At 37.1% G+C, this 12,086-nt stretch overlaps 2 protein-coding genes across 5 annotated transcripts in view; one reads left to right on the top strand and one right to left on the bottom strand.

Moving 5' to 3' along the window:
• LOC306995863 (flotillin-2a) overlaps positions 1 to 5,305 on the top strand; it is a 35,440-nt gene extending 30,135 nt beyond the window's left edge. For all 3 annotated transcript variants that reach the window (XM_079607816.1, XM_079607814.1, XM_079607815.1), the window contains exons 7-11: positions 706 to 825; positions 962 to 1,176; positions 2,263 to 2,446; positions 2,643 to 2,792; positions 3,365 to 5,305. In XM_079607816.1, the coding sequence (XP_079463942.1) occupies positions 706 to 825; positions 962 to 1,176; positions 2,263 to 2,446; positions 2,643 to 2,792; positions 3,365 to 3,403 (708 nt within the window). In that variant the 3' untranslated portion in view covers positions 3,404 to 5,305. The remainder of the gene's footprint in view (positions 1 to 705; positions 826 to 961; positions 1,177 to 2,262; positions 2,447 to 2,642; positions 2,793 to 3,364) is intronic.
• Positions 5,306 to 5,443: 138 nt separating this feature from the next.
• On the bottom strand, positions 5,444 to 11,084 carry tbx16l (T-box transcription factor 16, like). 2 transcript variants are annotated; one of them, XM_079607812.1, is made up of 9 exons: positions 10,858 to 11,084; positions 10,526 to 10,691; positions 9,977 to 10,079; positions 9,064 to 9,228; positions 8,805 to 8,954; positions 8,327 to 8,397; positions 7,876 to 7,952; positions 7,432 to 7,630; positions 5,444 to 6,425 (listed from the first exon to the last, which is right to left on the bottom strand). In XM_079607812.1, exons 1-9 carry the CDS (start codon positions 10,946 to 10,948, stop codon positions 5,819 to 5,821), a joined length of 1,629 nt encoding a protein of 542 aa, XP_079463938.1. In that variant the 5' UTR covers positions 10,949 to 11,084; the 3' UTR covers positions 5,444 to 5,818. The 2 variants fall into 2 exon arrangements, with proteins under 2 accessions (XP_079463938.1, XP_079463939.1); XM_079607813.1 differs by having other exon boundaries at positions 10,526 to 10,662; positions 10,858 to 11,014.
• Between the last annotated feature and the right edge of the window lie 1,002 nt (positions 11,085 to 12,086).

Here is a 12,086-nt window from a genome sequence, read left to right as displayed (position 1 = left end):
GACATAGACAATGTTACAAAAGATTTCCGTTTCAAATAAATGCTATTCTTTTGAACTTTTGAACTATTCATCAAAGAATCCTGGAAATAAATATCATGGTTTCCACAAAAATGTTAAGCAGATTTTTTTTTTTTCAACATTGATAATAATAAGAAATGTTTCCTGAGCATAGTAGACTGATTTCTGATAGATCATGTGACTGAAGACTGAAATGATGCGGAAAATTCAGCTTTGACAACACAGCAAATTACATTTAAAAATATATTTAAAAATAGAAAACAGTTATTTTAAACATGATATAATAATTATTTTTGCTATTATATAATAATTTGTATGTGTGATAACTTCAAAATGAAATGACAAAATTTAGAAAATCAAAAGTACTGCAGGATGGGTTGTAAATATAGCCAAAATTAAGACAAAGTAGGGGACTGGCTAGTTTAAGACCAAATGTTGGTTTGAAGTTAGTTATTGATAAATTAATACAGCAAATAAAGCTTTTTTTTTTGGTATTTAAAATAAATTAATAATTGAAAATAGTTTTTACTGCAGTTGATAAAATATAAATTCAACAGATGTCAAAAAATGTTAATGGGGCATCAAATTGTGTCCTATTCTTAGATAGTGGCTGGTTGTAAGCAGGAAATGGTATGGAGTGGTGTGAAACGTTTCGTTTTTTTCACATCACTTATTCTCTTGTTACAGGAAGCAGAATGTAAAAAGGAGATGATGGATGTGAAATTCCAAGCAGATACAAAAATGGCCGACTCAAAGAGAGAGCTGGAGATGCAGAAGGCTGCCTTCAATCAAGAAGTGAACACAAAGGTATACAGCTGAGTTATTCCTTCGGTAGTTTTAAGATCAATCTGTGCAATCAATCATGTGATACACACTATATGGCCAAAAGTTTGTGGACACCCAAACACAACAACACCCATATATAATCATTCTTTCTTTTCAGAAAGCTGAGGCGCAATTGGCCTATGAGCTTCAAGCAGCCAAGGAGCAGCAGAAGATCCGACTGGAGGAGATTGAGATCGAGGTGGTTCAGAGGAAGAAGCAGATCACCATTGAGGAAAAGGAGATCCTCAGGACAGATAAAGAGCTGATCGCCACCGTGAGGAGACCAGCTGAGGCTGAAGCCTACAAGATGGAGCAGATCGCTGAGGCAATGAAGTGAGTAAAAGGAATGAGGGGGAATTAGTGAGTTGCAGGAAAAGAAAAGGAGAATGCTAAAGGTGAGAGATGTGGTTGTCCTTATTTAAAGATGGGGAAATTGGTATATTTATATTTAGTTCTTTTTCATTCCACGCTTGGGTGTAGAAAGAACTTTGAAATACCTGAGCAGCGATATACTGTTAGCTAAAATCCTGACGTCGCCCACACTGCTGCATATGCGCTCTCCTCTCAGTAACAAAATAAACGCACAACAGAAATGACGGCGGTGAGAATAGAGCAGTTAAGAAATCATCTAATCATAGCGTTGTGGATATGTTTGTGCAATCTGCAATTCAACTTTATACAATAGATTGCTTTAAAGCAAGTATTAATCATGAAAAAAAAATTCAGTGCCTCTTTCAGAATTACAACTTCAATTTCTGCTTTAAAGCAGCTCTCCTGTCTTCATGTTTTAACTCACGCCTGACTTAGGGCTGTGACGATAACCGCAATACCGCAGTAATGAATCATGACATGAAGGCGCCAACGCGATCACTTGCATTGCACCGTGCAACAGAAAGAACAACTCGTTCCACGCGTCATACGTCGTCCTTTCAGTTTTGGTTTTCAATCCGATCAAGAAGTGTTTACATGTTCTCTCGTTTGGATTAGAAAAGGAATAAACCACCCCATTCAATCCGCTCGAAATTATTTGTAATAGAGCAGTTTTTAATGGGTTATGTTATAGCGCTGCTTGTTTTTAATGTTTTTATGAAATATCTGTAGTGACTGCATGATCATATCACCGTATTATTTACCGCCATCCGAGCGACAAATAAAACTTGGCGAGCCGCGCAACGTGTGAACTGGAGCTCGTCTCATAAATGAACTGAAACTCAGCTAATAAGCTACTCAAAGACACTCAAAGGGGGGGTTAACCGCCAAACGCATGATTTGCTTCGAAATGACGTCATACCAGTTCATTCTTCGATTTCACTTGAAGTATATCAGGGCCTTAAGGGAATTCCATCCATGTAAATCAGATAAGAAAGGGAAGAACAGAGGCTTCAGGAAGTCAATCTGACTTCTGCTCCTCTCTGTCAGGATGAAGAAGGTGTTGACGGCACAGGCTGAAGCGGAGAAGATCAAGCGTATTGGAGAAGCAGAGGCCGGCTCCATTGAGGCGGTGGGTAAAGCTGAAGCAGAGAGTATGAGGCTCAAAGCTGAGGCCTATCAGCAGTACGGGGACGCTGCAAAGATCGCCCTCGTCCTGGAGGCTCTGCCAAAGGTGTGTAGAAGTCTGACGAATGACATGTGGGAATACATTCCAACTTTTTATGCTTTCTTTTTTAGACCTGTCCAATACTACTAATATTTAATAACACTATTCTTAAGTCTTTTTTGAAAGCTGATGCTCTTTAGAATAAATCTGATTGTGTTTGTGCTGTGTTAACATGTCAGTGGCTGAATTTGTACCATCACAGATTGCTGAAAAGGTGTCAGCACCCTTGTCCCGTTGCAATGAGATTGTGATCCTGAGCGGTGACGGTGGCCGTGTCACTGGGGAAGTCAATCGTCTGTTGGCTGAACTTCCTGTTTCTGTCAACGCCCTCACAGGGGTGGATCTATCCAAGGTAAATACAAATATTTAATGTACACTACTGTTTAAAAAAAAAAAAAAAAAAAGGCTGCTTTTATTTGATAAAAAATACAGTAATACATTATTGCAGTTTAAAATGATTGATTTCTATTTTAATATATATTTTAAAATGTAATGTATTCCTGTGATGGCAATGCTGAATTTTCAGCATCATTACCCCAGTTTTCAGAGTCACATGATGCTTCAGAAATCATTCTAATATGCTGATTTGCTGCATTTGATCACCAATGTTGAAAACAGTTGCTTATTATATTTGTAGAAACCGTGATGCATTTTTACAGGATTCTTTTTTGAAAATAAAGATGAAAAGAACAGCATTTTTGTAACAATTTAACCTTTTTTTCTTCTTTTTTTTTTTACTGACCCCAAACTTTTGAACATTATATTTTGCTTTATATATGTGCTAGGCCACAGAACAGGGAAAAAGAGCTAAAGCCTGGTCACTTTTTGCAGACACTCAGATTAATTTTTCAGATGAAACGGAATGAGTGAATGAATAAGTAATGTTTTGTCAGTATGAACATAAATAAATGTGTTTCTCTACAGATCCCATTGCTGCAGAAAATGATCAACCCTCAAGCTTGAGCTCTTCTTTCACTCTGCTGCCTTTCCAACACTCCCACATCGATTGCCTTGAAAGCTCTTTTCTTTTTAAAATGAGGAAATTGAGGATTTTATTTTTTTTAGACCCCTGGTGCCTTACCTCTTCAGGACCAGATTCTCTGCATGTGCTCTTGTTTTATCACCTATATCCTTTTCTGTCTGTTTATTTTGCCATTTTTTCTTTTTAAACTATGTACCTCAAAAAAGATTATTTTGTTAATCACAGAACGATTACATAAAATTCGCTAGTGGGCAGCTCTATGTGTAAGTAGTTATTTAGAAGATAAGGATGTATTCCCATTTTGATGGGTGGCTAAGATTGTAATCACAGTTACATTTATGCAGTGTATGAAAATATATAGACGTATAGTTTAGAAGAGCCATTAGGTTTGTTACAGCATGTTTAGTGGATTGATCAACTGGGTCATTGTGAAGACTTTGCTGTTCAGGTCAAATAGTGACACATGAGTGAGAAGGACTGACTTTTATTTTATCTAACCAACACATGTAGACATACATCTTGTTGTACTGTTCAAACATCAAGTAATTTAATGTTTTATATGGAGCATGAATGATCGTTCTGTTGCTTTTTTAAAATTTTGCTTTTAGGGTTGTAGGTCAGGTCACATATTCACCGTGTAGTCCTTCATGTGGAACTACTCCATGTGATTCATAATCGTTTCCGTATGTATATTCTTTGAGAATGTTTTGCCTATTTTTGGATGTTGAAATGTGGTCCAAGTGCATTTTTATCAAGATGCCAAGCATAGGCCAAACATGCTGAATCAGCAGGATATAAAAGAAGGTTTTTAGTTTGTTTTTTCATCACAGAAAAGTTACCTCACCCAATGTTTTATGCAGATGATAAAGCTTTGGTCCTCTTCCATTAGCTGAAAGTAAGATATTATGAACCTTGTCTTCGGCCAAACTGACAGTACAGAATCTACATGTTTAGAGAGCGATACATTAACACGCTGTGCAATTCAAGTTGAACATCTACCATCTCCATAGTTTTATTCTATGCCTTACAGATTAATTTTTTTTTTTTTTATATTGAATCATTTCAGTTTTGTTAAATTAAATGATGCAGCTTGACAGGACTTCCTCTTTTTTATTTATTTTTTAACCACAATATCAGATAATGTCATATGCATTTTTTGGTTCCTTAAGTACTAATTATCAACTTCCAGATAATGTGAGAGCTCTGTCAGATATATGTGAATTTTAACTCTTAACTTTTTGTTCTATTGAGAAGTATGCTTTTGTGTTTTGTTTTATTCTAATTTTCAGCTTGCCATTATGTCATACAAAATAGTTTGCCAAACATCAGTAGGTCAAACAGTATATCAACATTTATTTTACATTGCTGCTGACTCATTAGTTATTGTGTATTTTGATCATAGGAATCTGATGCCAAATATAATGTGGTTTTTTTTTTTAACAGTACACTTTGGCAAAAGTATTTGTGGGCGGAAAAGTTCTGTTTGTCAGAAACAAGTTCATTAAAATTGATGTTCAATTTTCATTCTTCAAAATGAAGTGTGTTTGTTGTTTTTGATGTCAATGTCTGTTTCAGCTGGGGAAAGGGAATTATGGTCTGAAAATATAGCCATTGTTTTATAAGATGTTACACACATTTAATCTCAACTTCAGGCAAAAACTTTTCTATGCTTAATCCAAACTAACGAAAGCTGTCGTTTCTGAGCTGAGTGTGTTTGTTCTAGAGTTTGTAAAGTTTCCACACTAACAATCTTAAATGAGAATGTGTTATATAGCAGTGCATATAGTTAATGCCAATATATTGTTGATGAATGAATATGTAGCATACATGTATCTATTTAGAAATCAGGTTCTGATCACAATCAATAAATTTTTCTTGATTTATTTGCCTTTTGTGTGTGAAATCTTTGCCATTTTAGACTAGACTGAGTGTATGGGCTTTGTAAAAGGCAACTTTACAATGCTGAGAAAAGTTAAGTTTGTAATGACTTAAAACAAATGAAAACTCAATGCAGAACACCGTTTTTACAATTTTACATGTTTAAAAAATTAAACAAAAACATTAAACAAAAAAACCCCAGAAGATCAGAGATGATTGAGATGGTAATTGTGTAATATGTATTTGTTTGGATAATAAAAAGTGTGTGTTCCATACCAGATGGAGTGGGGCCGGATGACCATTTTTCTACTGGCCAAAACATAAATATAGACATCAGCTACAGCAAACAACCTTATATCCCACTGAAAATAATATTTACATTCTTTTATTGGGAAGCCCTCTGTGTTGAACATCTGGTTTGTAAACTAGTGATGCAGAGGGGAACAGATTGAGGCAGTGCAGTCTCTGCTGGACATGTGCAACATAATGAGGCATAATTAGATGATAACCGATAAACTTCATTTCCCAGTCTGCTGTTCACAGTAGTATTCAGTTAGTGGTCTGGCACTGACGTAGTCCATCTGTGATCTGTGTTCAGTCTGGCTGTTCAGCATGCTGTTTAATGTGAAATGTTGATCAACAGCTGGATAAATCTGCGGGCGCAGCTCTCGTCCTGACCCGCGGAGGTACTGCTCAGGGTGGTGGGGGTTTTGCAGGACCTTCGCTGCTGGTCCAGAGGCTAACGGTCGAAAATGGATCCTGTTGAGGATGTCGGTGAAGGGTCTCGGATTAACGTAGTCGTAGACAGGGGTCATCTCCAGGTTCCTCAGAACACTTTCAGGAAGTTGCATCCGACTCAGTTTAGGAGGCAGAGGGAGAGGCAGCTCCATGTCGGGACATTGCCTTGAGGGATGGGGAGGATAAGACTGGAGCTGGATTATGGATCTGCCAGGGGTCTGAGAGGCTGGACTGCTGTGGTGGTGGTGGTGGTTTAGAGGGCTGCTGATCTGAGATGGCAGTCGGCTGAGGTTGGTGTCTGCTGTGGAGGACTGGACACAGGAGCTCTGGGCCATGGGCAGAGCTGCACAAAGACTATGGAGGCTGGAGGGTCTGGCTTCTCTGGGACTGGGGAAAAAAACAGTTATTTTGAACATTGTCACACCTGCATGTAGTACTTGTCAAGAAAGGGATAAACTGAGATCATTTTGATCTCCAGGGATGCAAACTTTTTCAGCAATAAAAATCACTGTTTTGCATCCAAAATAGCCTTTACTTCAAAATAAAAGTTATTACGGGTCACCATGATTTTGCCAAGAGTGTTTGGACATATTCCTGTCCAAAAACATGTTCCTAACCCTACCCATAACTTATCCCTGAAATCAGGGGGGAATAATATGTGAATAACACTGACATAGAAGCACCTAAACCTGACATAAACTGTAAACATGTCCCCTCAAATATGATTGGTTGGTTGATTGAAGATATTCATCCAGGGACACTGGTTGAAATCACATTCAGAATTTTACTTGTAATTTTACTCTTGTTCTGTAAAATGAAATTATAATTATTATTGTTACTAATAATAATATTATTATTATTATTAAATATTAAGTACAATAGTTATTACTGTAGTAATATATTTCTTTATTGATTTGTGGAATTAGAATTATTCTAGAATTAGTCAATATAGTCAATGAATGTTCAAGTTATAATGTGTTCTATTATCAAAACACTTAAAATGTAAGCTTTTTACAATCCTTCAAGTTCATTATTTATATATATGTCATATTTAAATGAATAGGTTTTTTATATTTAACAGTGTGGCCTGAGACAACTAAAGTGAAGAGAGATTTGTTTAACTCTATAAAGGGTGTCTCCATGCTAAAATTGTTTAATCTCCATGCTAAGTTTTGTCTCCATGCTAAAATTGACAGTAAATCCACATTGATTTTACAGCTTAGCTGATATTTAGAAAATGTTTTCATTTTTGTCACATATTTTACCCCTGAATCTCTATAATAAAATGTAATACAGCAAAATGAGCAAAAATTAGTATTTTACAGTACAACTGCAGCAAAGTATTATAGTATGATATTCCGATATTCACTGCATCGCACAAAGCTAGACTCACCTGTTCAGGTGTCTGTTACTGAGGCTGAGAACGGTGTGGGTCTGCTGGGGTGAAGGTCCTCCAGCCGTGCTGAGGTTTTTGAAGGCTGATATGAAAGGGTTTGGGGTGACCACATCTGAAAAATTCAGGGTACTGCTGCAGTCAACAGAGCTGGACACGGTCACGTCCACATCCTCGTCTTTCTGCGACTGTCCCACTGCTATTGGACAACAGAAAAGCAGAAACAGTGAAACTAAACTTACACAATTTATTTCAAAGAGTCTGTCCAAAGAAAAAAAAACAGCTAATTAAGTAGTAAGTGAAATGCAGGGCACATCAAGGTGACCCTAATGATTGCCATGAATCCCCTGCGCTGCCACCTGCTGGGCACCAGGTCATCACAACAGAAACATCAAGCGACACCAATGCATATGATGTGAAGCAACAATGGAGAAAAAATCATACCATGCTCATTTGGTGTCAAATCTCGTTTGTCCTGTCCATCTGAATCCTGGGTCTCTTGGCTCTCTTTGTCTCTAAACCTAATGAGGAGAAATTATAACAGTTATATTGACAAAATATCAGAATTACTTATCAGGGTGAAGGTCATTTCAATAGTCAGGACAGAAAACAATATGTACATAGAGAGATTTATTTATTTGTATTCATATTAAAAATATATTATTATACAATATATTTTATTAAATACACTATGTAGGCTACATTTGATTTGCCCTTTGGAATGATGGAAATCTACTAATTTACTTACACGGTTGAAAAATATTATAATTAATCAGCCCTGATACTGTCATATTCTCTAAAGGGAGACATTTGTAGGTGAATTTTCCAGAATTAAAGAAAGAAATGATGAAAATAGCTCTCCATCACTTTTTTGTGGTGACCAATTGTTGCTCACCTTTTCCTGTTCAGTCCATTGTCACGAAAGCCTTTGGCAAAGGGGTTGTTGTCAATCTTGAGTTTTGTGATCTGAGTTGAGGAAGAAAAATAAAGGGTACCATCAACAAAAAACACAGACATGCCGTTTAACACTTATAAATCATACAAAAAAATTGACTAATAGAAAATAATGAATCAAGGGAGAAAAGACAGACTCTTTGAAGTCTTTTTTCAATTTTTCAGATTTCACTTAAATTGCTGATGTTTTGAGATTACTTTTTTTTTTTTTTTTTTTTTACAAGCATCACATACTTTTGAACTGGATACTAGATTCGATTACTGTATACATTTTTAATTAAGCTACGTTGATACGTCTTTAGCCTCGTGAATTTGAGCCACTAGATGGCAGTGGAACTCCAAAAAAAAAGGCCAGCATTAAATTTCCTATTTTTTCATATAGTATTCATAATCATCACGTTTGAAATGTCTGTGCTCACCTCCTGGTTCTGATAGGCTGTGACGGCTACAAAAGCAGCTTCAGGGAAGGTGAAGCGCAGGTAACCCCCAGGGGTGTGAGGGTTACAGGGGTCTGGAGACTGAACTATGTGTAGACGGGGCTGGTATTTGTGCATGGAGTGGAGAACCACCTAATGAACGTGGAGAGAAACAGAAATATAATCTAACACAGAAAAACATACTTTCTATGAATATGCTTTGTTTATGAACCTTTCAACCAGAACATTTCTAAAAGCTCACCAGGCCATTGGAGTTAAGCGTGTTGTTGGTCAGTTTGAGCTTGTGGAAGGAGATCGGATACTGCATCCATTTCTCTCCAGGTGCAGGCGAGTCTGGATGGATGAAGAACCGATTGGGCAGGTGTGGATCAGTTGAACCATTCACTTCCCAACAATCCTTATTCCACTGCAACAATATAAGAGCGTATAGATATTATTAAGAGTTCAAGAATCAAATCTATCAATACTCATCCATATTCATACATTTATTTTTAGGTCTTTGGCTTTGGGGGGGGAATCAAACATCAGGTTTGCAGAACTATAACACCCTATACTCACATGGAGCTAAAATGTAAAGTGGATCAGTTAAAATATTAATATTAAGGAATAGAACAGAGATAGTTAAAATAGTTTAATGGTAAACTCAAAATGTTTTTGAAAAGTTTCTTATGCTCACCAAGGCAAAAAAAATTGGGCCAAAATACAGTAAAAACAGTAATATTGTGAAATATTATTACAATTTAAAAGAACTGTTTTATATTGTAATTTATTCCTGTGATGACAAAGCTGAATCCGTGTCACATGATCCTTCAGAAATCATTCTAATATGCTGATTTGGTGCTCAAAAAACATTTCTTATTATCATCAATGTTATGATATTTTTGTGGAAACTGTGATGTACTGTATGTTTTTTCAGGAATCTTTGATCAAGTAAAAAGAGCAGAAAATAGAAAGTTCAAAGGAGCAGGATTTGTTTGAAATATTTTGTGCCATGAATAAAAGTATTACATTACTAAAAGAAAAGAAAAATCTTATGAAAAATCTTATACTGACCCTAAACTTTTGAATGGTAGCATATGTGTGTTTGTTAGGGAGAATGCAGGGGGCTGAATTGAGTATGTGTGTGCCGTAAGGGAGGGGTGGAGGGGAGGTACCTTGTACTTGCGGTTATCAAACGGCACCATGTCCATTATCAGCACATACTTGACTTTAGGATTCAGTCCTGTCACTGTTACTTTGCAGCTGGGAAACATACGCCTGAAATAAAAGCACACCGGAAACACACCATAACAATTAGTCATCACATATTAGAAGACTGGAGACGGCCTCTATAAAGGCTATTTTAATTTTTTGATTATTTTAGGATTCATGTGTTTCAACGGTTCAATGAATGCATTTAAGAACACCTTTTCTCTTTGTAACCTGACTTTAGATACATTGACAAATATTTAAGATTTCTTGCACTAAATAGGTGTAAATACAGACACAATTATAAACATCACGGCCTGGTTTCACGGACAGGGTTTAGATTAAGCCAGGATTAGGCCTGAACCTTTATGAAAATGACATTGGCATATTTTAAGATTATGTTCAAAAGTTGCTTTCACTTAAAACAACTCAAACATGCATTTCAGTCTGGGACTAGGCTTAAGCCTGGTCTGTGAAACCAAGCATGAAAGTACCAATACCGCATAAGTGCATACCTGCCAGATTTAGTAATCAGCATCTCTGTGCCGATACTGCTGAATTTGTCCCAAAGTTCCCGATCTTGCAGTGACACGTGAACCGGCAGTGAGGTCAGTTCAGCTTCAGCACTGCTCATCCTGCCGTTGGTGCTGTGCTGAGTTCGGCATATGGGTTCCTTACAGTCTAATCAATCATTTCACATTTTCATTCAGCACGTTACATATTTACATTAGTTCCCTCCACTTGTTTGTTGAACGTTAAAAGTCTTTAGAAAAACTCACAACACATTTAAAATAGCCCTGGAATTGAATTTGAACTCAAAATGTGAGGAATATAAAGACAGTCTTACCTTGTGGATAATATCCATAGTTATTAGCCAAATGATTCATTTGGTAAGGTAAGTCCAGCATGGGCCGTTCCTCTGGGAGATACATGACCATGAGACCGGAGCAGCAAACTAAAGAGACTTGTCCAGAGGTTTGTAGCTTCCAATGCCAATGACCTGCTAGGACTTTCCTTAGGCTGCTACCTTTCCGTCACTTCAAAGAGGACAGAGGTGTGTATGTGCACTTCTGTCAAAACATCAGTCTCGTCTTTGATCTGTCTCTTTGTCTCTCCCAGTTCCCAGTTTGTGCTCCAGCCTGCCCACATAGGTGTGTAGAAACAACGTTCTCTGGATCTGGGGGAAAGGGGGGTGCATCTTCCTCTGGAGGCCAAGGGTTCCCTAACACTTCCTCTAAACCCATACAGACACGCACATATTGGTGTTAATCACACCAGCAGTTTGTCCCCTCATTACTGCAGGAAGTCTTCACTATTTATTGGCTCTTAACTGTCAAAGTTCAGCATTCAGTGGATCATTTCCAGTCTTAAACATTAAAATCATGCATTGAATATGGTTTCAGGTCATTTGCTAAGGGCTTCTCTATCAAAACACCCATTGAGTGAGGCCTGACAAAATAATCCTGGACAGCAGTATTTATGTATGGCAACTTAACTGCATTTTTATACGGGTTTTGGATGTGTTTGGGCAGTTAAACACTTAAATCCGACTTGCTAAACACCTCCAAGTTTATTTTCAAGTAGTAAATGACTTAAGAGCACTCTTAACGTGGACACTAGCAAACTTGTGTGGACAAAAACAAATGGTTAATTTAAAGGTTAAAAGATTGGACCAAGGCAAAAATGACAAAATATTTAGTAGTCTTAACCATTTTTTTCCCCCACAAATCACTGGTCAGGAAATTAGCAAGAATTACACAAAAACTGTAGATAAAGTAACATAGCATTCCCCTTTGTTAAATGTTTAAGCTGTTTGGGTTGCAGATTTTTTTTACAGAAAGAAAAATCTGTGTAATTCCACTCAATGGTGATGGCTTCAAACTGTTCATGAGTAGTTGAAAAATGTCTCCCAGTTCGTTTGAGTTTAATGTGAGGCCAAATATTCACTAGGGTTCATGACTCCGACCAGGCCGAACATGAGCCTGATGATGGACGTGATCTCAAGACACTTCATGGACCTTTGCAATTTGGGCAGGAGCATTGTCTTGATGTTGAAAAATAACGTCTGATCATTCC

The sequence above is a fragment of the Phoxinus phoxinus genome (assembly GCF_949152265.1).
Source record: "Phoxinus phoxinus genome assembly, chromosome: 3".
Classification (NCBI taxonomy): Eukaryota; Metazoa; Chordata; class Actinopteri; order Cypriniformes; family Leuciscidae; genus Phoxinus; species Phoxinus phoxinus.
The sequence above is the reverse complement of the archived record's forward strand: the minus strand, read 5'-3'. Positions and strand labels throughout refer to the sequence as shown.